Source organism: Oncorhynchus mykiss, chromosome 13 (assembly GCF_057628025.1).
Source record: "Oncorhynchus mykiss isolate SJ-2025 chromosome 13, ASM5762802v1, whole genome shotgun sequence".
Classification (NCBI taxonomy): Eukaryota; Metazoa; Chordata; class Actinopteri; order Salmoniformes; family Salmonidae; genus Oncorhynchus; species Oncorhynchus mykiss.
The window spans coordinates 22,668,772-22,694,788 of NC_143034.1; the positions used below are offsets into that span (position 1 = coordinate 22,668,772).

Here is a 26,017-nt window from a genome sequence, read left to right on the forward strand (position 1 = left end):
CTATAGGAACCTGTGGTACAATAAATGGACTAGGAGGAATGGGCTACAGGTGAAGAGTATGGAGGCCCATCAAAATCCAGTTGAAGCTAGAACATTTAGAATGGGCTGCGTCTCAATCCACTGCATCCGCCTGTCGCCCTTACGCATCTGCGGTGGACAGGGGCCGAGCTACAGTGGTGTTGGTCAGACACCTCAAAATGCAGTCTCAAAAACACCTAGCGTCAGAACGGTTTGGCCTACAAACTATGAACATTACGGAAAATTGACTCCCGAACATAGTTACTTTTCCCTCTTTGATCCCACAATTGTAAGACACATCTGAAGGTTGTAACCCATACAAACAGAAGTATGGAGGTAGATGTGCCAACAGGGGTTGAAGCATCCAAAACATGAGGCATCACCTAGATATGGGACAGACACTTCTAAACTGATTTGACTCTTTGCCATTTGTGGTGTGGGCTATAGTAGAAGGCTAAACGCAAGTTTGAGTGTACTTTTTGGGTTTCAATTCTAATAGCTAAATGAGCCATTGTCTGACCATCTAAAAACAATTTCCTATATGTTAATTTACTCACCAACAACTTACACTGAGGTTGAAGTGAAGTCTCACTGTATACAATGCATGACTACATCTAAAGTATGAACATATGATGAATGTCTAACAACTCACCCCTTCACAAATGCTCTAATGTAGACAAGCTTTTATTTTGAACAACCAGTAGCAAAGGTAAAAGATGAACAACCAAACATTTAACTGAACAGTCATTTTTACAAGACTGCACACCACCTGTTCCCAATTCGCAAGCAATGGACACGAAAATCATTGTTTCAAAGAGACAAGGCATTTTTTAAAGTAAAATTGTTGATGTATTCCATAACTCTAGAGTAGCAAGAGCACCAGCAACGTCCTGGTCAAAACAAAAGCAGAAAGAAATGCAGTGTCAGCAACACAGAATGTTAAGTAACCAATGTAAGAAACAATACTCACCATTAGAGCTTCTAGAGGATGAATCCATTACATTTTCCTGTTGAAAGATATGGTTAGTACAAAGGACTTCAAATTCAGAGAGCAAAGTTCAGAGCAGGTTAAAGTGAACCATTACCTTGCAGAATCCTTCACTAGTGGTGGATATATGCTTGGTGCACCAATGCTAACATAACCGTCCTTGGGAGCATTTCCACTGTCAACAGAAATAGCCTCCCTAGGAGTGTAGCTGATTTGGGAAAAGACAGTTCTGCCATTCTCGTAGTGCGATTTGGAACTGTAGGAATAGATTGGGATGACACCCGACTGTTCAACGATGCTGGCCTGAGCGCTACCAGAGGCACCATCTTCAGTGCTTTGGTAGTGCTTCTGCTGAGACATTGGGGTCAGTTGCTTCTGGGTCATTTGCGCTACATGCCATAATTGCTGAGGCATGGCGGTCAGTTGCTGCTGTGGCATGGCAGTGTGTAGCTTCCGCTGCTGGGACATTTGAGCTGGATACCACACTTGGGATACGGCGGTCGGCTGCTCCTGCGGTAGAGGGGTGGAGGCCGGTTGCTTCCGCTGCTGGGGAAATTGATTTGGATGCCACACTTGCTGAGGTGGCTGGGGCATGGCAGTCGGTTCAATTTGCTGCCGAGTTTCAGTAGCTGGTTGCTTTTGCTGCTGTTGCATTTGAGCTGGATGCCACACTTGCGGGGGCAGGGTGGCCTGTTCCTTCTGCGGTTGAGGCATTGGGGCTGGTTGCTTCTGCAGCATGGTGGCCAGTTGTTTCTGCTGCTGGGACATTTGAGCTGGATACCATGCTTGCTGGAGAATAGCTGTTGGTTGTTTCTGCAGGATAGGCATTGGGGCCAGTTGCGTCTGCAGCATTTGAGCTGGATGCCACCCTTGCTGGGGTATGGTGGCCGGTTCCTGTTGCTGCTGGGGAACGTGCACTGGATGCAACTCTTGCTGTGTTATGGTGGCCGGTTGCTTCTGCTCCTGGGGCATTTGAGCTGGATACCACACTTGCTGAGGCATGGTGGTCAGTTCCTTCTGCCGCCGAGTTGCAGCGGCTTGTTGCTTCTGGACCATTTTAGCTGGATACCACACGTCATGAGGCTGCTGGGGAATGGGGGCCAGTTGCCACACTTGCTGAAGCATGGCAGCCGGTTGCTTATGCAGCTGGGGCATTTGAGCGGAATGCAACAGTTGTGGTGGAATGGCGGTCAGATCCTTCTGCAGTTGACGCATAGGGACTGGTTGCTCCTGGGGAAATTGAGCTGGATGCCACATTTGCTGAGGCTGGGGCATGGCGGTTAGGTCAATCTGCTGCTGAGGTACAGTGGCGGGTTGCTTCTGCTGCTGGGGCTTTTGAGCTGGATACCACACTTGCTGGGGCGTGGCAGTCAGTTGCTTCTGCGGCTTTTGAGCTGGATGCAACACTTGCTGAGGTTGCTGGCTTATAGCGGCCGGTTCCTTCTGCTGCTGAGGTTCAGTAGCTGGTTGCTTTTGCTGCTGGGACAATTGAGCTGGATGCCACACTTGCTGGTGAATGGTGGCCGGTTGCTTCTGCTGCATTTGAGCTGGATACCATGTTTGCTGCGGCATAGCTGTTGGTTGTTTCTGCGGTATATCCATTGGAGCCGGTTGCTTCTGGGGCATGGTGGTCAGTTCCGTCTGCGGCTGAGGCCCAGTAGCTGGTTGCTTTTGCTGAGGTACCTGGGGTATGACCTGTTCCTTCTGATGCTGACGTTCAGTAGCTGGTTGCTTCTGGGGCATTTGAGCTGGATACAACACAGCTTGAAGCTGCTTAGGATAACTGGCCGGTAGAGTCTCCTGTTGGGTCATGGCGGCCAGTTGCTTTTCCTGCTGGGGCATTTGAGTTGGATACCACATTTCCTGAGGTGCCTGGGGCATGGGGGCCAGTTGCTTTTGCAGGATGGAGGCCAGATGTTTCTGTTGCTCTTCGGTCAGCTGCGCTCGCAATTGAGCTGTTGGAGAGATGTAATTTCCATATCCTTTAGACCTAAGTGAGCCTGCATAGAGACATACTGCATCAGAACCTGGTGCATGATAGCCATCACCTAGGTTAGAAACAAAGTAAAAACGCCAGCCTTGGAAGTAATTGGAACTGCAACTGTTACTTGCAATTAATGTGTAGAAACTCACTTGATGTAGAACAGGTTATCCCGACAATTAGCAGGCAACAAAACCAAGAAACTCTAAAAAAAAAATATATATAAAATAAAAACATATGTTATAAACATATAACCTGTATAACCATATAACCTGTACACACTACCTGTAACACATGAAGGACAAGGGAAACAAACTAGAGCAATACTTTTAAAAACCTACCTGAAAGTGATTCCAATCATCACGGCCATTTTGCGCCTCGAACCCTCACCAGTAATCAGAACTAATGGCCGATATAAGCCCTAGTTTAATATCCCTTTTGCTGTATCTGGCAGGCTTTTTGGTTGCTCATTTTAAACAAATCCCAGACCCTTCTAATGTCATTGGCTAATTAAGGACAGCTGTAAGTCCCTGAACTACATGTGATTCCTAATTCCAAATTGACCGCTAAATCCTACACCCTGGACTAAACACATCTGTGAATCAGAAATTATTGAAAAGGTATAAGCAATATGGCAACAATTGCATCCAGCCTATCAGAAGTCAAAGTGAAGCAATTACCATATTGCTATAACCTATCGGATCGTTTCAAATGCCCATAAGTGACTAAGTGGTAGGTGTAGGGGCTAGGGGTTGATTTGGAATTCAGAAATTTACTCAGGTGTGGTTGATTCTCTAATTGAGTTCCTGACAGGTTTGACAGCCCTTACTCTAAAGCACACGTAAAACTCATTTCACGGAGGGCCGAGTGTCTGTGGGTTTTTGCTCCTTCCTTGTAGGAAAAAACCAAAACCAACAGACACTAGGCCCTCCATGGACTGAGTTTGACACCCCTGCTCTAAAGTAGGAAACACATTTTGTCTTGGCACTTCATTGATCGGTTTCAATTATTGTTTGTACAAAATTCACTTGGTTCATTTGAAGATTAGAGGTTGAATAAGCAGTTAGGCACCATTATTTTACACATGCCTTCTTTAAAACCGTGTGTTTCATTCAGCATAGCAACATTAGATGGATAACAGTTTCATTTGCACAAAGTGCAACATCTTAGACAAATTCTGATTTCAGACAGACACCAATTAAACACTCATGTTATGCTTTTGATGATCTGAGTCTTTAATTTTTCAGAGGCAAACATACAGTAGGGCTCGTTTGAGTGGTAAAGCTAAAGCAACTGACTGTAGACCAAAGTCAAGAAGTAAAGTCAGGAGAGGTGCATCTGCAACAACCGAAATTCGGATACTAATGTCTTCCAACAGCAAGGCTCAGATCACCATGGCAGTGTTGCCATTGTTTATACAAGGCTTCCTTTATAATGTAAAAAAAAACATGTCTCTAACACCCACTCACAAACTGAAATAATTTATGTGTACATTATACAATCAATAAATGAGAGAGAGCCTCAATCACAACATTCATTTATGCACTGTAGGCTACACATTAACTGCAGCAAATTGGTTCCTGTTTCAGTCATGTTTTTGGTCATGTGGGTTAAACATAAACACTAATGATTGGTTGACAATGGAGCCCCCACATGACAGGTGATGGCTGCAGGATGAAGTTGGTGAAGAGCTTTTGTAAAGATTTTTGTAAAGTTCATGCAGTCGACATATAGACTCACTTCGGAAATGTTTTATCCCCAGAACGCAACAAACTTTGAAAGGCGTCATGATGTTGGCCTGGTTGGGTTGGTTTATGACAGTCATAAATACCTCTTCCCCCCTTTTTCCAATCTCTAACCTACTGAGGTTACATTTTTTTAAAATCTTGGTTAACATAGAGATTCTGGGAGCATCAGTATGTGGGGGGAAATTAACTATATTCTGGTAATCCAAACAATTGAACATATGCAGCTGTACTTAATGAATATGATGTCAGTTCGATTGTCATCTGAGACATTCTCATCCATGATAAGATGACAAACTCTGCAGTAGAAAGTCTATACATCAGAGTTATCAGATTCACATGGAATTGTTGTTCAATTTAAATGTTTGAATATGAAATTATTTGTGACGGGATGAAATGTGATTTTAGCTTCTAAAATGTGAGATGTGGGTTTTCATAAGTTAGGGCTGCTCACTCAGTGGCCCGCCCACGTGAAGAGACAGAGGTCGTAAACTATGACACGCACCCCTTTTCTCCCTTCCTATATAAAGCCTTGACGACAACATAACTTTCTGTTCCAATGAGGTAGGATGACGATCCTATGTCAGAATGGTTCAGATAAAACTACAGAACGAAGCCAACATCAGCATGAGCTTTGGTTGCGAATGCTATGAACTTTGAACTCTTGTTCACAACAGAAGTGATACCTCCTAGCCATTGAGTTAGCGACCGCAGCTGCAAATGCAGGGTAGGAAGGAACAGACAGAGTATACCACACAACGACGTTACTACAACTTATCCAAGTGACCACCAGAGACATTCTTCAAAGGACAGAGGACTCGGTTTGGCAACGCGGTCTTCTACCACCAACCTACAGAAGCGCAGCTCAGAGTAAATATTTATTGCATTTTCCTTTTCCAAATGAGCGGTAATTTAGAATGCATAAGATCCTGTATTTACGATAGCACAGCTTCGCCTTTGTTCCAGTCTCCCACTCTTTCACTCAACCCAGCCCCTTTTCCTCTGTGTAACAAGCTGTCATATCTGTTCCGCCCACTAGGGACGTTTTCCTTTATGACGACAATTTGTAATCAAGTTATGATTTAATTATGTGTATGTGTGATTCTGTGTGATTAGTTAGGTATTTAGTAAATAACTAATTAAACCCAATTTTGTATTGCTGATTCAACTTGTTAGCCAGGATTCTTGCAGATAACCAAGAATTTACAACTTTAAGATTATGAGACTGAAGTAAGATGACAATTAATGTTGACTACTATTGATGTAAAATATTACAATCTTTAAGAGTTTATTTGGAAGATAACAGGTCTATAAATATTATTTTGTGTTGCCCGACTCTCTAGTTAATTACATTTACATGATTAGCTCAATCAGGTGATATTAATTACAGAGAAATTATTTTATAGAATAGCATGTCATAGCAATTAATCCGGCATAGCCAAAGACACGACAGCGGTGACCAACAATTGTCACCGACTTGACAATAGTGATCAGCTCGAAGGTGCCCACTGTCTCCATAAAATGTCTCCCTCATGTGGATGAAATAAAACACAAGACAACAACCCATCTCATCATCCTCTGACCGTCTATCCTACTTTGTGGAAGCATTTTTTTCCAATGTTGTCTCAACTTTGATTGCAGTACACATCCACAAACATATAAACTCGATTACAACTGTTTAGATAGCTATGCATATATCTCCAGCCCCCTTAAATCTGCCACAGTGTTTTCCCTATTCCGACTGATGTTTCCGCTTGCATTCCATCTCTGATAATTATACTTGATTCCAAGTCTGTGCCTTGAAAATGCCAATCTCCTTTTCTTCTCCTGTTTCTTACAACACAGCAGGCAGACACTGTTATTTTTTCTGGTCTTTTATATTCGCCCCAAGTGCTCCAATCATTCTGTACTTTATTGTACAGCCCTTAATGTCTAGAAATCTGCACTAACTCCCCTCTTCCACTGCTGTAGGCTGGCCTACTGTAACTGGAACACAAATGTATGTCACTTAAATCGGACCTGGGTTCAAATACTATTTAAAATATTTCAATTAATTTCACATACATTCAAAGTAAGTATTCTGATCTTTTATTTGAAAAGATAAGTAGTTAAATGTTATGTATTTAGAAATACACTTGGAAAGTGTTTGAAAACTCAAAATCACAAACTAATTTACACTCCAATGTATTAAATAAGTATTTGAAAATACTGTCAAATATACAATTTGTATTATAACCCAGATATTATAACCCAGATACTGAAATACACATGTTTTTGAATACAGGTCTGCACTTAAAATGTAGCATTTGCATGAAAATACACAGATATGTATTGTATTATACTGCATCATATTCTATTGTATTTCTTGTTTCTTTGCGATTGCATTTGAAATCCTCAACGGTTATTTTTTCTGTAGACAGATTCCAATTCTTCTTTCTCTGTTAGACCCTCCAGGCCCTATTAGTCTACTGAGGTCAGTCAGTTGTGATTGTAACCATCAGATCCAAAATCTCAGTGGTGAGTAACCACTGAGCTGATGGCAGTCCTCACATAAAGACACACCATGCCCACCAGAGCACACAAATAGCCTACATCAGATTCAGACAGAAATCAATACTGACTCCAAAACAGACACAATTATCATAGACATTCATTTATTTGTTTGTTTTACAACTCAGTTTTAGGATCAGGTACTACTGCCTGCTTCACCTCTTAAAATTAAGAAAAAAGTATTTGAGAAGCAATGTAGATAGATTATATAGAGGCAACTCAGTATAATTCACTGCTGCTTTCTATATATTATCAAAGCCACTTAATCGTATACTGCTCCATAGACATGGCTTCAAAATGAATTTCTTTCTTTCAAATACTTTTTTAGCTGCTCTTAATTGAGAGTTTATCTGTCACTCCAGGCAGGATCAATCAACCCTCAAAAGAATTTGAAAGAAAACCAATACTATTTGAACTCAGGTTTGTTTTCACCTCAGACCTTGAGATCGCCTCTTATGAGTGAGTGGAGATCTCTCCCTCGTGCATGAGCCATTTCATGGCTGACTTGCCGTCGTAAATGCCCACGCGAGGAAGGTCACGTGACATCAGGCCGAAGTAGGCCAGAGATTTTCCATTGGACTTCAGCCCGTTTACCAGCACAAACAGGAACCTAGACAAATAATTAATAGTTATGTTCAGTAGGGCACAGCGTAGCAAAACGGTCTGCAACCGAAACTAAAACTAAAATGAGTGGGTTTTTTGGACCAGACCAATGTCAAAAGTAGTTCAGCAGTTCATATATATTGAACTACTTTTGACATTGGTCTCATCCAAAAAAAACACAGATTTTAGTTTTAGTTTCGGTTGCAGAACGTATGAATTTTGTTGATGGGCAGTTCCTTATCTCCCGCATTTGGTAAGGGTTTTCTCAGATCACAAAGCAGTTCATCACATCTGACTCCAATGAATCAATTTACAAATTCAATTCAAGCTGCAATTAAAGAGTGGATTCAAAATAACTTGTTCCAAATAGTGGATTAGGGACATTATCTTAAGATCTGAATCAAATAGCTAATATAATAGAGGTTTTTGTGAGTCACTCTTTTTCAGGTCCAGTAGCTGCTTGCCTGATCTCACCTTTTCAACTAATTCTGGGGCCAGAGCTCCTGACCTAGCCGGTCCTTGAGCACTTCATAGTCACCACTCCCCCTGTTGATGAAGAGCAGGATGTGCCCCTTCACCTCTGACTGGTACAGACCCACTGCTGTCTCTGTGAGTGTGAGTGAGTGTGTGTGTGAGAGAGAGTGTGTGTGTGTGTGTGAGAGAGAGAAAATGAGAAAGAGAAAGACAGAAGTATGGGAAATAGATATGAAAATAGGCATGTGCCAGTACATTAACTGTCTGTAGGTATAGTCTGGTTATATGACTGAACATGAAAGGCTAATAATACAAAGATGTGATGCCAAGGTGTAGTTTTAACAAGGCTGGTTTAAATCTTGTGTAAATTTGCAGTCCAGGTATTTGTAATGCGAGTCAAGCAGGTGATTTCTGATGGAAATTTTGGATGGTTGCTTCTGCCGAGTCATTGTGGCTGGTTGCTTCTGCTGCTGAAGCACGAGAGCCTGTTGCTTCACCTAAGGTATTTGCGCCAGTCGTCACACTTGCTGAGGCATTGTGGCTGGTTGCTTCTGCTGAAAAGGCATGCAAGCCCATTCCTTTTGTTGCTGGGACATTGGCGCAGGTTCCTTTTAATGAAGTGTGGAGAATATATCTATAATTTACCTAGGAAACAAAGACAAAAAGTTCAAAATAGTAAAATGCCTGAATTTGAAGTCATTGGAACTATACGAATGCTGTTTTTTTTACTTAATTAATTTGTGTATAACAAACACCATTAGGTGTAGGATAACAGGTTATCCCTCCAATGAATAGATCAATTGAAGGTCAGAATTCTCATAATATGCAGTTAGTGAATTATTTCAGCAGAAATGTTCAAAGACATTCTGTTGTGTGTAGAGCATATTTGAGTTAATTGACATATTCCCAACCAATTGTGTTTTTTGTTAGTTTCTTGAGTTGTTTGGAACTTGTTTTTTTACTTATTTTGTACATAATGTTGCCGCTATCATCTCTTATGACCGAAAATAACTGCAATTACTCACCACGGACTGGCAGAATCCTTTTTTTTTGGAACAGAATCATTTTTTTGGGACAGGCCCAGATCCGTGATTTGTGTGAAGAGAAGGTGGAGAAAAGGGGGCCAGAGGCTGGACTGCCTTCTGAGATTTAGTTGGCGATCGAATAAACCCCCACTTCCTTCCATTCTGCTAGCAAACGTGCAATCTTTGGAAAATAAAATAGATGACCTACGCGGAAGATTAATTCAAAATTGTAATATCTTATGCTTCACGGAGTCATGGCTGAACAACGACATTATCAACATACAGCTGGCTATCCTTCAGGATAGAACAGCGGTGTCTGGTAAGACGAGGGGCGGTGGACTATGTATTTTTGTAAATAACAGCTGATGTACGATATCTGAGGAAGTCCCGAGCTATTGCCAGCCTGAGGTATAATATCTCATGATAAGCTGTAGACCACACTATCTACCTAGAGAGTTATCTGTATTTTTTGTAGCTGTATACATACCACCACAGACTGAGGCTGGCACTAAGACCGCATTGAATGAACTGTATTCTGCCATAAGCAAAAAGGAAAACGCTCACCGGGAGATGGTGCTCCTCGTAGCCGGGGACTTAAATGTATGGAAACTTAAATACATCTTACCATATTTCTATCAGCATGTTACATGTGCAACCAGAGGGGGAAAAAAAACTCTGGACCACCTTTACTCCACACACAGAGATGCATACAAAGCTCTCTCTCACCCTCCATTTGGCAAATCTAACCATAATTCTATCCTCCTGCTTACAAGAAATAATTTAAGCAGGAAACACCCGTGACTTGATCAATAAAAAAGTGGTCAGATGAAGCAGCTGCTAAGCTACATGACTGTTTTGCTAGCACAGACTGGAATATATTCCGGGATTCCTCCGATGACATTGAGGAGTACACCACATCAATCATTGGCTTCATCAATAAGTGCATCAATGACGTCGTCCCCACAGTGACCGTACATACATAACCCAACCAGAAGCCATGGATTACAGGCAACATTTGCACTGAGCTAAAGGCTAGAGTTGCCGCTTTCAAGGAGCGGGACGCCAACCCGGAAGCTTATAAGAAATCCCGCTATGCCCTCCGATGAACCATCAAACAGGCAAAGCGCCAATATAGGACTAAGATTGATCGTACTACATCGGCTCTGACACTCGTCGGATGTGGCAGGGCTTGCGAACCTTTACAGACTACAAAGGGAAGCACAGCCGAGAGCTGCCCAGTGACACCTGCCTACCAGACGAGCTAAAATACTTCTATGCTCACTTCGAGGCAAATAACACTGAAACATGCATGAGAGCAAAAGCTGATCAGGAAGACTGCGTGATCACGCTCTCCGCAGCCGATGTGAGTAAGACCTTTAAACAGGTCAACATTCACAAGACCGCAGGGCTTGACAGATTACCAGGACGTGTACTGCGAGCAGGTGCAGACCAACTTGCAAGTGTCTTCATTGACATTTTCAACCTCTCCCTGTCCAAGTCTGTAATACCAACATGTTTTAAGCAGACCACTATAGTCCCTGTGCTCAAGAACACTAAGGTAACCTGCCTAAATGTCTACCAACCCGTAGCACTCACGTCTGTAGCTATGAAGTGCTTTGAAAGGCAGGTCATGGCTCACATCAACACCATTATCCCAGAAACACTAGACCCACTCCAATTTGCATACCGTCCTAACAGATCCACAGATGCAATTTTACTGCACTCCACACTGCTATTCTTTCCTATTCTTTGACTAGTACTCAGCATTCAACATCATAGTGCCCTCAAAACTCATCAATAAGCTAAGGACCCTGGGACTAAACACCTCCCTCTGCAACTGGATCCTGGACTTCCTGACGGCCCGCCACCAGGTGGTAAGGGTAGGTAATAACACATCCGCCACACTGATCCTCAACACGGGGCCACTCAGGGGTGCGTGCTCAGTCCCCTCCTGTACTCCCTGTTCACTCATGACAGCACGGCCAGGCACGACTCCAACACCATCATTAAGTTTGTTGACGACACAACAGTGGTAGGCCTGAGACAACGAGACAGCCTATAGGGAGGAGGTCAGAGACCTGGCCATGTGGTGCAAGGACAACAACCATTCCCTCAATGTGATCAAGACAAAGGAGATGATTGTGGACTACAGGAAAGAGAGGACGAGAGCTTCAAGGTTGAGAGCTTCAAGTTCCTTGGTGTCCACATCACCAACAAGCGAACATGTTCCAAGCACACCAAGACAGTCGTGAAGCCAGCACGACAAAACCTATTCCCACTCAGGAGACTGAAAAGATTTGGCATGGGTCCTCATATTCTCCAAAGGTTCTACAGCTGCACCATCGAGAGTATCCTGACTGGTTGAATATCTGCCCGGTATGGCAACTGCTCAGCCTCCGACCGCAAGGCACTACAGAGGGTAGTGTGAACGGCCTAGTACATCACTGGGGACAAGCTTCCTGCCATCCAGGACCTCTGTACCAGGCCATGTCAGAGGAAGGCCCTAAAAATGGTCAAAGACTCCAGCCACCCTAGTCATTGACTGGTTTCTCTGCTACCGCACGGCAAGCGGTACCGGAGCACCAAGGCTAGGTCCAAGAGGCTTCTAAACAGCTTCTACCCCCAAGCCATAAGACTCCTGAACATCTAGTCAAACAGCTAATCAGACTACTTGCATCCCCCCTTTACACCACTGCTACTCTCTGTGGTTATCTATGCATTGTCACTTTAATAACTCCACCTACATATTACCTCAACTAAAACGGTGCACCTACACATTGACTCTGTACCCCCCTGTATATAGTCTCACTATTGTTATTTTACTGCTGCTCTTTAATTACTTGTTACTTTTGTTTCTTATTCTTAGTCATATTTGTTTTTAAACTGCATTGTTGCTTACGGGCTCGTAAGTAACCATTTCACTGTTGCATTCGGTAGCGCGAACGGCCTAGTACATTACTGGGGCCAAGCAAGGCAGAGGTAGACATTAAAAACACACAGTATTTCAAAACACAAGGAGGCAGTTTTAAAGGTACAATATTTTATTGTTTTACAAGTAATGCAGGGTAGAATGAGCAGCAGCAACTCCCTGGCCGACGCAAAAGCATACAGTGGAAGCTTAAAGAAAGTGTCAGCAACAACTCAGAAATGTCATCCAAAGGATGAATCTACCATTGCAATTATGTTGATAGATGATTAGTAAAACGGATTTAAACACATGCTTGTTCAATGAACCATGAATGAACATTCACCTGTTCAACGGCCGTTAAGACACTAACAGCTTACAGACGGTAGGCAAATAAGGTCACAGTTATGAAAACTTAGGACACTAAAAAAGGCCTTTCTACTGACTCTAAAAAACACCATGTCCAGGGTCCCTAGTCATCTGGGTGAACGTGCCTTAGGCATGCTGCAAGGAGACTGCAGATGGGGCCAGGGTGATAAATTGCAATGTCTATACTGTGAGACGCCTAAGACAGCACTACAGGGAGACAAGACGGACAGCTGATCGCCCTTGCAGTGACAGACCACATGTAACAACACCTGCACAGGATCGATACATTAAAAGATCACAAATGCGGGATAGGTACAGGATGGCAACAACTGCAGAGTTACACAGCTTATTGCCGCAGCTACTTGCCCAAGCCTCCCCAGTTTCTCCTTCACCCAAATTCAGATAGCTGATGTTCTGAAAGAGCTGCAAAACCTGGACCCGTACAAATCAGCTGGGCTAGACAATCTGGACCCTCTCTTTATAAAATTATCCGCCGCCATTGTTGGAACCCCTATTACCAGTCTTATCAACCTCTTTCGTATTGTCAGAGATCACTAAAAGATTGGAAAGCTGCTGCGGTCATCCCCCTCTTCAAAGTGGTTGACACTCTATACCCAAACTGTTATAGACCTATATCCAACCTGCCCTGCCTGTCTAAAGTTTTCTAACACCAAGTTAATAAACAGATCACAGAGCATTTCGAATCCCACCGTACCTTCTCCGCTGTGCAATCCGGTTTCCGAGCTGGTCACAGGTTTACCTCAGCCACGCTCAAGGTCCTAAACAATATCGTAACCGCCATCGATAAAAGACAGTACTGTGCAGCCGTCTTCATCGACCTGGCCAAGGCCTTTGACTCTGTCAATCCCCGTATCCTTATTGGCAGACTCAACAGCCTTGGTTTCTCAAATGACTGCCTCGCCTGGTTCACCAACTACTTCTCAGACAGAGTTCAGTGTCAAATCGGAGGGCCTGTTGTCCGCACCTCTGGCAGTCTCTATGGGGGTACCACAGGGTTCAATTCTCGGGCCGACTCTTTTCTCTGTCTATATATCAACGATGTCGCTCTTGCTGCGGGTGATTCCCTGATCCACCTCTATGCAGACACCATTCTGTATACATCTTGCCCTTCTTTGGACACTGTTAACTAACCTCCAAATGAGCTTCAATGCCATACAACACTCCTTCCGTGGCTTCCAACTTCTCTTAAACGCTAGTAAACCCAAATGCATGCTTTTCAACCGGTCGCTGCCCGCACCCTCCCGCCCGACTAGCATCACTACTCTGGACGGTTCTGACTTAAAATATGTGGACAACTACAAATACATAGGTGTCTGGCTAGGCTGTGAACTCTCCTTCGACTCATATTAAGCATCTCCAATCCATAATTCAATCTAGAATCGGCTTCCAATTTCGTAACAGACCCTACTTCACTCACACCAAACAAAGCCTGCCTTGGTGGAAGAGTGGGGTAACATCTCACAGCAAGAACTGGCAAATCTGGTGCAGTACTTAATGCAACACATAATTCCAGTTCTGTTAGTCATGTCTGTGGAACTCAGTTTGTGTCAGTTGTAGAATCTTGTTAATACAAATATTATTTTGCTGGAAATAAACAGGACACAGAGGACGTTTATTTTTTTGCAGAGTTTATATTAACTTCAGTTGCAGTGAAATAAAAATCTATTTGAAATTGTCTTGGGAACAGAGTGGATAAATATTTCTATCATCGTCTCGGGGAAAATGCCAATGCACGTGTAATGTGTCATCTTTGACACTTTTGCAAGCAGACAGCATTTCAACCACAAACTACACACCCAAGATTAACTGGAGTTACCATTCTCAGCTTTCCATTTCCTTAAAATCTGTTACAATGACATTTGGCACAGGACCAATGTTTCCACTGTTCTAGCATGCTATGCTACCTGGTCCTTAAATAATTTTACCTGTTAAGATGACTAATGCATTCATTCTATCAACGTAAGACATTTGTGAGCACTACTTTAGTCTTCTGGGGCAACAAGTGACAGAAGAGAAGCTGCATGTATTAAACTATAGTTGACAAATGGCCTACCTAAGTAAGCAGAAACGTGTCTAAATTAGGGGTGAAAATAGCCATTAAGCTCAGTTATGGTGGATCAAACTGGACAGATAGCCCACTTTAAATTGATTGACAGAGTCAGACAACCACGAGAGGCGAAGTGGAGCCTGCGCATACCACAAAAACAGAAGAGCTTTCTCTGGTTTTTGTAAAACAGGATTTGATGTTTACATGTCAACACAAAATAAACTTCAGGATCCCGAATAACGGGATCATGTAAACGTGGTCAGTGGCTTTAACGTAGAGACAATCTTGGGGTTTGTCAACCAGCAGCAAAGATAAAAAGAAATTATAGATTTGATATCCAAAAGATAAGGAACTATGAATCACATTCCCAATTACTACAAATTGCACTGGCAACCAACACTGTTCTCAACCAGCAAGCCAAAGGTAGACATTAAAACACATACTATTTCAAAACACCAGGAGGCACTTTTAAAAGGTACAATATTTTATTGTTTTACAAGTAATGCAGGGTAGAATGAGCAGCAGCAACTCCCTGACCGACGCAAAAGCATACAGTGGAAGCTTAGTGTCAGCAACAACTCAGAATTGTCATCCAAAGGATGAATCTACCATTGCAATTCTGTTGATAGATGATTAGTACAACGGATTTCAAAATCAGAACGCAAAGTGCAGGTGAGTGTAGAAAATGCACATTACATTGCATCCAAGTAGCCGTTCCCTTGTGGCGGGGCTACTTTAGCAGGTTGTGAGTTTGTAGCAGGTGGGGATATGCTTGGTTCAGAGATGTCACTACAGTCCGAGAGTTGTTTGCATAACCTACCCAGTGGCGTGGCAGGTTTGGGAGTACAGTATTGCCATTCTCATACACCGATTTGTAACTATGTTGGTACGAGAACTGACTGTTCAACGATGCTGCCTTGAACGCTGCTGGAGCTGACACATTGGGTGCTTTCATTGTCACCCTCATACCCAAAATCCTGAGAAACATCACTGCTGCTAAAATCCATGTTGCTTGAGGAGTTGGCCCTCCTGTTCAAGGCCTGCCGCTTCTGCCGAGGCAAGGGCGCCTGCCGCTTCTGCCGAGGCAAGGGCGCCTGCCGCTTCTGCCGAGGCAAGGGCGCCTGCCGCTTCTGCCGAGGCAAGGGCGCCTGCCGCTTCTGCCGAGGCAAGGGCGCCTGCCGCTTCTGCCGAGGCAAGGGCGCCTGCCGCTTCTGCCGAGGCAAGGGCGCCTGCCGCTTCTGCCGAGGCAAGGGCGCCTGCCGCTTCTGCCGAGGCAAGGGCGCCTGCCGCTTCTGCCGAGGCAAGGGCGCCTGCCGCTTCTGCCGAGGCATTTGAACCAGATTCCGCACTTGAGGTACCGTGGCCGGTTGCTTCCGCTGCCGAGGCAAAGTGGCCGGTTGCTTCACCGAAGGTATTTAGGCCAGTCACGGCGCTTGATGAAGCACTGTGGCAAATTGATTCACCTAAGGTATTTGGGCCAGCTGCCACACTTGTCGAGGCATTATGGGTGGCGCTTGTGTGGCACCGTGGCCAGTTGCTTTGAGGCACCGTGGCCAGCTGCTTCACCTAAGGAATTTGGGACAGTCGTGGCACTTGATGGAGCATTGTGGCCAGTTGCTTCAGCTAAGGTATTTGGGCCAGTCGTGACGCTTGCAGAGGCATTATGGGTGGCTGCTTCACCTGCTGAGGTACGGGAGCCGGTAGCTTCACCTGTCGAGGCACGGGAGCCGGTAGCTTCCGCTGCATTGCGGCCAGTTCCTTTTACTTGATTTTGGGGAATATAGCTATAATTACCTACAAAATAAAATAAAAAGTTTCAAATCGTAAAATGCCAGCATTTGAAGCCATTTATACACATTTATTTTTACTGAATTAAAATGTGCAGAACAAAACACACCTTTAGGTGGAGGATAACAGGTTATCCCTCCAATTAGCAGGCAACAAATCCAAGAAATTCTAAATAAAAATATCCTAGTCAGTTAAATACAGCTACCTGTAAAACATGGAAGACAAGAGAATCAAACTAGAGCCATACAACTTACCTCAAAGACATTTCAAAACTCACAGCCATTTTTCGCATCAAAACCTCAGTATTCAGAACTAATGGTAGCCAGAAGCCTTACCAGGAGATCCCTGATATTGTATCTGATTGTTTTTTTTGCTGCGCTTTACAAAGGAATCCTAGACCCTTCTAATCTGGCTGGTTAATTAGGTACACATGCAAGCCACTGAACATAATTTCCATTGGTCCAATTTCCCAATTGAGATTAGGTGCGCTTGATTTCATTCAGCTGGTGTGCTGGAGGGTTTGCGCATCATGGACAAAACCAGTGGTTTTAATTAATAAAGAGTGAACTCTACCTACCCATTGCACTGGGTGAGCTTAATCAAGTGCACCTTTATTTCATGCTAATTAAGATCCTACCAGGGGCTTTTGCAGGTGCAACCTCGGTGGAAGTGTGTTGTGCAAAAATATATTTTAGATTTTTCAAAGAGTGTGCAAATCTGTCATCAAGGCAAAGGGTGGCTACTTTGAAGAATCTCAAATATAAAATATATTTCAATTTGTTTAACACTTGTTTTTGTTGCTACATGATTCCATATGTGACTCACCACCTGGATTCCGTCTTATGTAGTAAAATGTGAAATTGTGTTAAAAGTAGAGACTCAAAGTTACAAAATGGTATATCATACACTGCATTTGAGGAACAATGGGAAAGTAATTCTGCTTTGAAAGTTGATCATCTTTTAATCTCACTTTTGAGAAAATCACCTTTGAATGTTTTGGTAGTTTCTAGTTTAGAGCTCTTCTTTGTCTACACCCATTCAGCATCGTTCACACCCTCTTAATAAGCTTTAGCCCCACCCATCTCGTTTCGCTTTCAGAGCACACTCTGGCCAATTATTTGTTTACCTCTGGATAACATGAAAACAGCCTAACCAGTTCTTCTGGAAACAATTGCATGACGCTTTCTTGCAGACGTTTACTGACACCGGCCATATTCAACGGGTGTTGTACACACGTCACGTAACGTTAGCTAACGAGCCAGCCAGCTAATGTTAGCTAGTTAAACAACAATGAACAAAGTGGCAACAATGCCACAGTGCTGGGAGCTAACCAACCAGGTTAGCTAGCTAACATTAGGGTCTAACTAGAAAAGCAAACGGCTCTGGGAAACAAATAATAAGGTCAGCTAGGGAACCAACCAGCTAACAGTACACTTTAGCTTGAAATGAAACCCCTTTGTCAAAATTAGAAATGTGTCATATCTGAAAATGTAGCTAGCTAATGCTAGACTATCAACATACATCATGGACGCATCTCCCTGTCAGGAATGCCATACCACGGTTGCACGGTTTGAAGATGTAATCCGGAGACAGGTGTTTTCTCCATCTCTTTAGCTATCATACTCTAATTCCACTGAATTCCTACAGAAAACAGGAGAGCAACACTTATGTAGCTCCACTATACAAAACATTTTTAAGCGGTGTTCGACAGGATTACCAAAACAGACTGACGAGCTCAAATAGACAGAGGACTTCAATATGGCAGACCAATCTGAACTCCTCTCTCTGCATGTCCAGCCCACTCATTACCTCAGACAATCATGGCTAGTGAGAAGTTTGCTTACTTTTACTGTGGCTTAACCAGCAAGGCTCGTAATTTAACAATTGTATTTGTATTTACAGATGACATGTTTGTTATTAAGGTACATGAAAGTTCACTTGTTCGGGAAGGAATTTCTGCCAAAAAAATTAGATTTTTACGTTCAAACGGCTCCCCTGTGAAGTCGTGACTTGCAACATACGCCTAGTTTCCTGAATCGGGTCACATGTGTTATTTCATAGTTTTGATGTGTTAACTATTAACTACTCTTCACTATTATTATAATACATTGTAGAAAATATTAAAAATAAAGAAAACCCTTGAATGACTAGGTGTGTCCAAGTTTGAGTGCTACTGCATGGTAGACAAGAGATTGTCCAACAACACAGAATTTACATTCATTACATAAAAGCAGACCATTGAATGCATATACAATTTCATCCCGTGTCATGAGTCTTTGGCCAAACAGGCAGTTGATTACAGCAGGCAAATGTGTTAATGTGTCAATGTTTGTGAATGAGTTCCATGTGACACATAATGCTAGATATGCTTCCCTGCTAGTGCCTTGCCGGCTTCATCATTGGAACTTGAATGGATCCATTTAAGGTATGACTTCTCATACTATGTAGTTAGATGATTTCACCAACAATACTTGGTTTAGAAAAATGTACTTGCTCTTATTTTTTTATTTCGCCTTTATTTAACCAGTTAGGCCAGTTGAGAACAAGTTCTCATTTACAACTGCGACCTGGCCAAGATAAAGCAAAGCAGTGCGACAAAAACCACATAGATACACATGGGATAAACAAACGTACAGTCAGTAATACATTAGAAAAAATAAAAATCTGTATACAGTGAGTGCAAATGAGGTAAGATAAGGGAGGTAAGGCAATAAATAGGCCATGGTGGCGAAGTAATTACAATATAGCAATTAGACACTGGAATGGTAGATGTGGTAGATGTGCAGAAGGTGAATGTGCAAGTAGAGATACTGGGTTGCAAAGGAGCAAGATTAATAAATAAATACAGTATGGGGACGAGGTAGTTGGATGGGCTGTTTACAGATGGGCTATGTACAGGTGCAGTGATCTGTGAACTGCTCTGACAGCTGGTGCTTAAAGCTAGTGAGGGAGATATTTGTCTCCAGCTTCAGTGATTTTTGCAGTTTGTTCCAGTCATTAGCAGCAGAGAACTGGAAGGAAAGGCAGCCAATGTAGGAATTGGCTTCAGGGGTGACCAGTGTGATATACCTGCTGGAGCGCGTGCTACGGGTGGGTGTTATGGTGACCAGTGAGCTGAGATAAGGTGGAGCTTTACCTAGCAAAGACTTGGAAACAGTGGGTTTGGCGACGAGTATGAAGCGATGGCCAGCCAACGAGAGTGTACAGGTCGCAGTGGTGGGTGATAAATGGGGCTTTGGTGACAAAACGGATGGCACTGTGATAGACTGCATCACATTTGTTGAGTAGAGTGATGGAAGCTATTTTATAGATGATCAAGGATCAGTAGGATAGTCAGTTTTACGAGGGTGTTTGGCAGCATGAGTGAAGGAGGCTTTTTTGCGAAATAGGAAGCGGATTCTAGATTTAATATTGGATTGGAGATGCTTAATGTGAGTTTGGAAGGATAATTTACAGCCTAGCCAGACACCTAGGTATTTGTAGTTGTCCACATATTCTAAGTCAGAACCGTCCAGAGTAGTGATGCTGGACAAGCGGGCAGGTGCGGGCAGTGATCGGTTGAAGAGGATTTTTATTTTATTTTTTATTTCACCTTTATTTAACCAGGTAGGCTAGTTGAGAACAAGTTCTCATTTGCAACTGCGACCTGGCCAAGATAAGGCATAGCAGTGTGAACAGACAACACAGAGTTACACATGGAGTAAACAATTAACAAGTCAATAACACAGTAGAAAAAAGGGGAGTCTATATATACATTGTGTGCAAAAGGCATGAGAAGGTAGGCAAATAATTACAATTATGCAGATTAACACTGGAGTGATAAATGATCAGATGGTTATGTACAGGTATATTGGTGTGCAAAAGAGCAGAAAAATAAATAAATAAAAACAGTATGGGGATGAGGTAGGTGAAAATGGGTGGGCTATTTACCAGTAGACTATGTACAGCTGCAGCGATCGGTTAGCTGCTCAGATAGCAGATGTTTGAAGTTGGTGAGGGAGATAAAAGTCTCCAACTTCAGCGATTTTTGCAATTCGTTCCAGTCACAGGCAGCAGAGAACTGGAACGAAAGGCGGCCAAATGAGGTGTTGGCTTTAGGGATGATCAGTGAGATACACCTGCTGGAGCGCGTGCTACGGATGGGTGTTGCCATCGTAACCAGTGAACTGAGATAAGGCGGAGCTTTACCTAGCATGGACTTGTAGATGACCTGGAGCCAGTGGGTCTGGCGACGAATATGTAGCGAGGGCCAGCCGACTAGAGCATACAAGTCGCAGTGGTGGGTGGTATAAGGTGCTTTAGTGACAAAACGGATGGCACTGTGATAAACTGCATCCAGTTTGCTGAGTAGAGTGTTGGATGCAATTTTGTAGATGACATCGCCGAAGTCGAGGATCGGTAGGATAGTCAGTTTTACTAGGGTAAGTTTGGCGGCGTGAGTGAAGGAGGCTTTGTTGCGGAATAGAAAGCCGACTCTTGATTTGATTTTCGATTGGAGATGTTTGATATGGGTCTGGAAGGAGAGTTTAGAGTCTAGCCAGACACCTAGGTACTTATAGATGTCCACATATTCAAGGTCGGAACCATCCAGGGTGGTGATGCTGGTCAGGCGTGCGGGTGCAGGAAGCGAACGGTTGAAAAGCATGCATTTGGTTTTACTAGCGTTTAAGAGCAGTTGGAGGCCACGGAAGGAGTGCTGTATGGCATTGAAGCTCGTTTGGAGGTTAGATAGCACAGTGTCCAAGGACGGGCCGGAAGTATATAGAATGGTGTCGTCTGCGTAGAGGTGGATCAGGGAATCGCCCGCAGCATGAGAAACATCATTGATATATACAGAGAAAAGAGTCGGCCCGAGAATTGAACCCTGTGGCACCCCCATAGAGACTGCCAGAGGACCGGACAGCATGCCCTCCGATTTGACACACTGAACTCTGTCTGCAAAGTAATTGGTGAACCAGGCAAGGCAGTCATCCGAAAAACCGAGGCTACTGAGTCTGCCGATAAGAATACGGTGATTGACAGAGTCAAAAGCCTTGGCAAGGTCTATGAAGACGGCTGCACAGTACTGTCTTTTATCGATGGCGGTTATGATATCGTTTAGTACCTTGAGCGTGGCTGAGGTACACCCGTGACCGGCTCGGAAACCAGATTGCACAGCGGAGAAGGTACGGTGGGATTCGAGATGGTCAGTGACCTGTTTGTTGACTTGGCTTTCGAAGACCTTAGAAAGGCAGGATAGATTGCGTCTGTAGCAATTTGGGTCTAGAGGATCGTGGACCAATCCGATGGTTTTATAGCGGGAAATGTAACTAACCATTGCACTGGGTGAGCTTAGTCAAGTGCACCTTTTAATGCAGGCTAATGAAGTTCCTGACAGAGGCTTTTGCAGGTGCAACCTCAGTGGTCCGGGAAGAAATTTTGTGCAAAAAGGCTGTACACACATTGAGATTGTGTCCAAAAATTCCATACCGTGACAAATTAAACTTAGTATGTTGAGGTACGCTAGACAAGACATTGTCCAACAGCAAAGTGTAACTCCTTGTAGAAAATTCAATGCATATACAATTTCATTCGTGTTCATGAGTCTGTGTCCAAATACTCAACTACAACAGGCAAATATGTCAAGTTAACAAAAAGTCCTGGGTGACATCTTATGCTAGTTAAACTGTCATGCTAGTGCCTACCAGCTTCCTCTTTGGAACTTAATGGATCCATTTAAGGGCTGAATTCTCATACTATGAAGTAAGATTAATAACTGGTTAAGAAAATGTACATGTTTGAAGACAGTCTGTACAGAACATATTTATTGATAGGTTAAACGCTCCAGGCTTCATAAAAATCAAATACACCGAATCCATTCTATAGGAACCTGTGGTACAATAAATGGACTAGGAGGAATGGGCTACAGGTGAAGAGTATGGAGGCCCATCAAAATCCAGTTGAAGCTAGAACATTTAGAATGGGCTGCGTCTCAATCCACTGCATCCGCCTGTCGCCCTTACGCATCTGCGGTGGACAGGGGCCGAGCTACAGTGGTGTTGGTCAGACACCTCAAAATGCAGTCTCAAAAACACCTAGCGTCAGAACGGTTTGGCCTACAAACTATGAACATTACGGAAAATTGACTCCCGAACATAGTTACTTTTCCCTCTTTGATCCCACAATTGTAAGACACATCTGAAGGTTGTAACCCATACAAACAGAAGTATGGAGGTAGATGTGCCAACAGGGGTTGAAGCATCCAAAACATGAGGCATCACCTAGATATGGGACAGACACTTCTAAACTGATTTGACTCTTTGCCATTTGTGGTGTGGGCTATAGTAGAAGGCTAAACGCAAGTTTGAGTGTACTTTTTGGGTTTCAATTCTAATAGCTAAATGAGCCATTGTCTGACCATCTAAAAACAATTTCCTATATGTTAATTTACTCACCAACAACTTACACTGAGGTTGAAGTGAAGTCTCACTGTATACAATGCATGACTACATCTAAAGTATGAACATATGATGAATGTCTAACAACTCACCCCTTCACAAATGCTCTAATGTAGACAAGCTTTTATTTTGAACAACCAGTAGCAAAGGTAAAAGATGAACAACCAAACATTTAACTGAACAGTCATTTTTACAAGACTGCACACCACCTGTTCCCAATTCGCAAGCAATGGACACGAAAATCATTGTTTCAAAGAGACAAGGCATTTTTTAAAGTAAAATTGTTGATGTATTCCATAACTCTAGAGTAGCAAGAGCACCAGCAACGTCCTGGTCAAAACAAAAGCAGAAAGAAATGCAGTGTCAGCAACACAGAATGTTAAGTAACCAATGTAAGAAACAATACTCACCATTAGAGCTTCTAGAGGATGAATCCATTACATTTTCCTGTTGAAAGATATGGTTAGTACAAAGGACTTCAAATTCAGAGAGCAAAGTTCAGAGCAGGTTAAAGTGAACCATTACCTTGCAGAATCCTTCACTAGTGGTGGATATATGCTTGGTGCACCAATGCTAACATAACCGTCCTTGGGAGCATTTCCACTGTCAACAGAAATAGCCTCCCTAGGAGTGTAGCTGATTTGGGAAAAGACAGTTCTGCCATTCTCGTAGTGCGATTTGGAACTGTAGGAATAGATTGGGATGACACCCGACTGTTCAACGATGCTGGCCTGAGCGCTACCAGAGGCACCATCTTCAGTGCTTTGGTAGTGCTTCTGCTGAGACATTGGGGTCAGTTGCTTCTGGGTCATTTGCGCTACATGCCATAATTGCTGAGGCATGGCGGTCAGTTGCTGCTGTGGCATGGCAGTGTGTAGCTTCCGCTGCTGGGACATTTGAGCTGGATACCACACTTGGGATACGGCGGTCGGCTGCTCCTGCGGTAGAGGGGTGGAGGCCGGTTGCTTCCGCTGCTGGGGAAATTGATTTGGATGCCACACTTGCTGAGGTGGCTGGGGCATGGCAGTCGGTTCAATTTGCTGCCGAGTTTCAGTAGCTGGTTGCTTTTGCTGCTGTTGCATTTGAGCTGGATGCCACACTTGCGGGGGCAGGGTGGCCTGTTCCTTCTGCGGTTGAGGCATTGGGGCTGGTTGCTTCTGCAGCATGGTGGCCAGTTGTTTCTGCTGCTGGGACATTTGAGCTGGATACCATGCTTGCTGGAGAATAGCTGTTGGTTGTTTCTGCAGGATAGGCATTGGGGCCAGTTGCGTCTGCAGCATTTGAGCTGGATGCCACCCTTGCTGGGGTATGGTGGCCGGTTCCTGTTGCTGCTGGGGAACGTGCACTGGATGCAACTCTTGCTGTGTTATGGTGGCCGGTTGCTTCTGCTCCTGGGGCATTTGAGCTGGATACCACACTTGCTGAGGCATGGTGGTCAGTTCCTTCTGCCGCCGAGTTGCAGCGGCTTGTTGCTTCTGGACCATTTTAGCTGGATACCACACGTCATGAGGCTGCTGGGGAATGGGGGCCAGTTGCCACACTTGCTGAAGCATGGCAGCCGGTTGCTTATGCAGCTGGGGCATTTGAGCGGAATGCAACAGTTGTGGTGGAATGGCGGTCAGATCCTTCTGCAGTTGACGCATAGGGACTGGTTGCTCCTGGGGAAATTGAGCTGGATGCCACATTTGCTGAGGCTGGGGCATGGCGGTTAGGTCAATCTGCTGCTGAGGTACAGTGGCGGGTTGCTTCTGCTGCTGGGGCTTTTGAGCTGGATACCACACTTGCTGGGGCGTGGCAGTCAGTTGCTTCTGCGGCTTTTGAGCTGGATGCAACACTTGCTGAGGTTGCTGGCTTATAGCGGCCGGTTCCTTCTGCTGCTGAGGTTCAGTAGCTGGTTGCTTTTGCTGCTGGGACAATTGAGCTGGATGCCACACTTGCTGGTGAATGGTGGCCGGTTGCTTCTGCTGCATTTGAGCTGGATACCATGTTTGCTGCGGCATAGCTGTTGGTTGTTTCTGCGGTATATCCATTGGAGCCGGTTGCTTCTGGGGCATGGTGGTCAGTTCCGTCTGCGGCTGAGGCCCAGTAGCTGGTTGCTTTTGCTGAGGTACCTGGGGTATGACCTGTTCCTTCTGATGCTGACGTTCAGTAGCTGGTTGCTTCTGGGGCATTTGAGCTGGATACAACACAGCTTGAAGCTGCTTAGGATAACTGGCCGGTAGAGTCTCCTGTTGGGTCATGGCGGCCAGTTGCTTTTCCTGCTGGGGCATTTGAGTTGGATACCACATTTCCTGAGGTGCCTGGGGCATGGGGGCCAGTTGCTTTTGCAGGATGGAGGCCAGATGTTTCTGTTGCTCTTCGGTCAGCTGCGCTCGCAATTGAGCTGTTGGAGAGATGTAATTTCCATATCCTTTAGACCTAAGTGAGCCTGCATAGAGACATACTGCATCAGAACCTGGTGCATGATAGCCATCACCTAGGTTAGAAACAAAGTAAAAACGCCAGCCTTGGAAGTAATTGGAACTGCAACTGTTACTTGCAATTAATGTGTAGAAACTCACTTGATGTAGAACAGGTTATCCCGACAATTAGCAGGCAACAAAACCAAGAAACTCTAAAAAAAAAATATATATAAAATAAAAACATATGTTATAAACATATAACCTGTATAACCATATAACCTGTACACACTACCTGTAACACATGAAGGACAAGGGAAACAAACTAGAGCAATACTTTTAAAAACCTACCTGAAAGTGATTCCAATCATCACGGCCATTTTGCGCCTCGAACCCTCACCAGTAATCAGAACTAATGGCCGATATAAGCCCTAGTTTAATATCCCTTTTGCTGTATCTGGCAGGCTTTTTGGTTGCTCATTTTAAACAAATCCCAGACCCTTCTAATGTCATTGGCTAATTAAGGACAGCTGTAAGTCCCTGAACTACATGTGATTCCTAATTCCAAATTGACCGCTAAATCCTACACCCTGGACTAAACACATCTGTGAATCAGAAATTATTGAAAAGGTATAAGCAATATGGCAACAATTGCATCCAGCCTATC

At 43.9% G+C, this 26,017-nt stretch overlaps 1 protein-coding gene across 1 annotated transcript; it reads right to left on the reverse strand.

Annotated features, from left to right (window-relative positions):
- Positions 1–25,796, reverse strand: LOC110485718 (uncharacterized). Its single transcript, XM_090194323.1, has 9 exons — positions 25,702–25,796; positions 25,513–25,565; positions 23,477–25,379; positions 7,792–7,892; positions 3,329–3,389; positions 3,140–3,192; positions 1,104–3,006; positions 989–1,025; positions 1–908 (listed from the first exon to the last, which is right to left on the reverse strand). Exons 1-8 carry the CDS (start codon positions 25,728–25,730, stop codon positions 1,016–1,018), a joined length of 4,113 nt encoding a protein of 1,370 aa, XP_090050449.1. The 5' UTR covers positions 25,731–25,796; the 3' UTR covers positions 1–908; positions 989–1,015.
- Positions 25,797–26,017: the final 221 nt, after the last annotated feature.

What these genes read in the sequence shown, in the direction of transcription:
- LOC110485718 (XM_090194323.1), bottom strand. Translation starts at nt 25,730, where the DNA reads ATGGCCGTGATGATTGGAATCACTTTCAG. An exon ending in CTAGTGAAGGATTCTGCAAG is followed by an intron (nt 7,893 to 23,476) that starts GTAATGGTTCAC and finishes TTATTTGTCTAG; the next exon opens with GTTCCTGTTTGTGCTGGTAA. An exon ending in GATAACCTGTTCTACATCAA is followed by an intron (nt 3,007 to 3,139) that starts GTGAGTTTCTAC and finishes GTCTCTATGCAG; the next exon opens with GCTCACTTAGGTCTAAAGGA.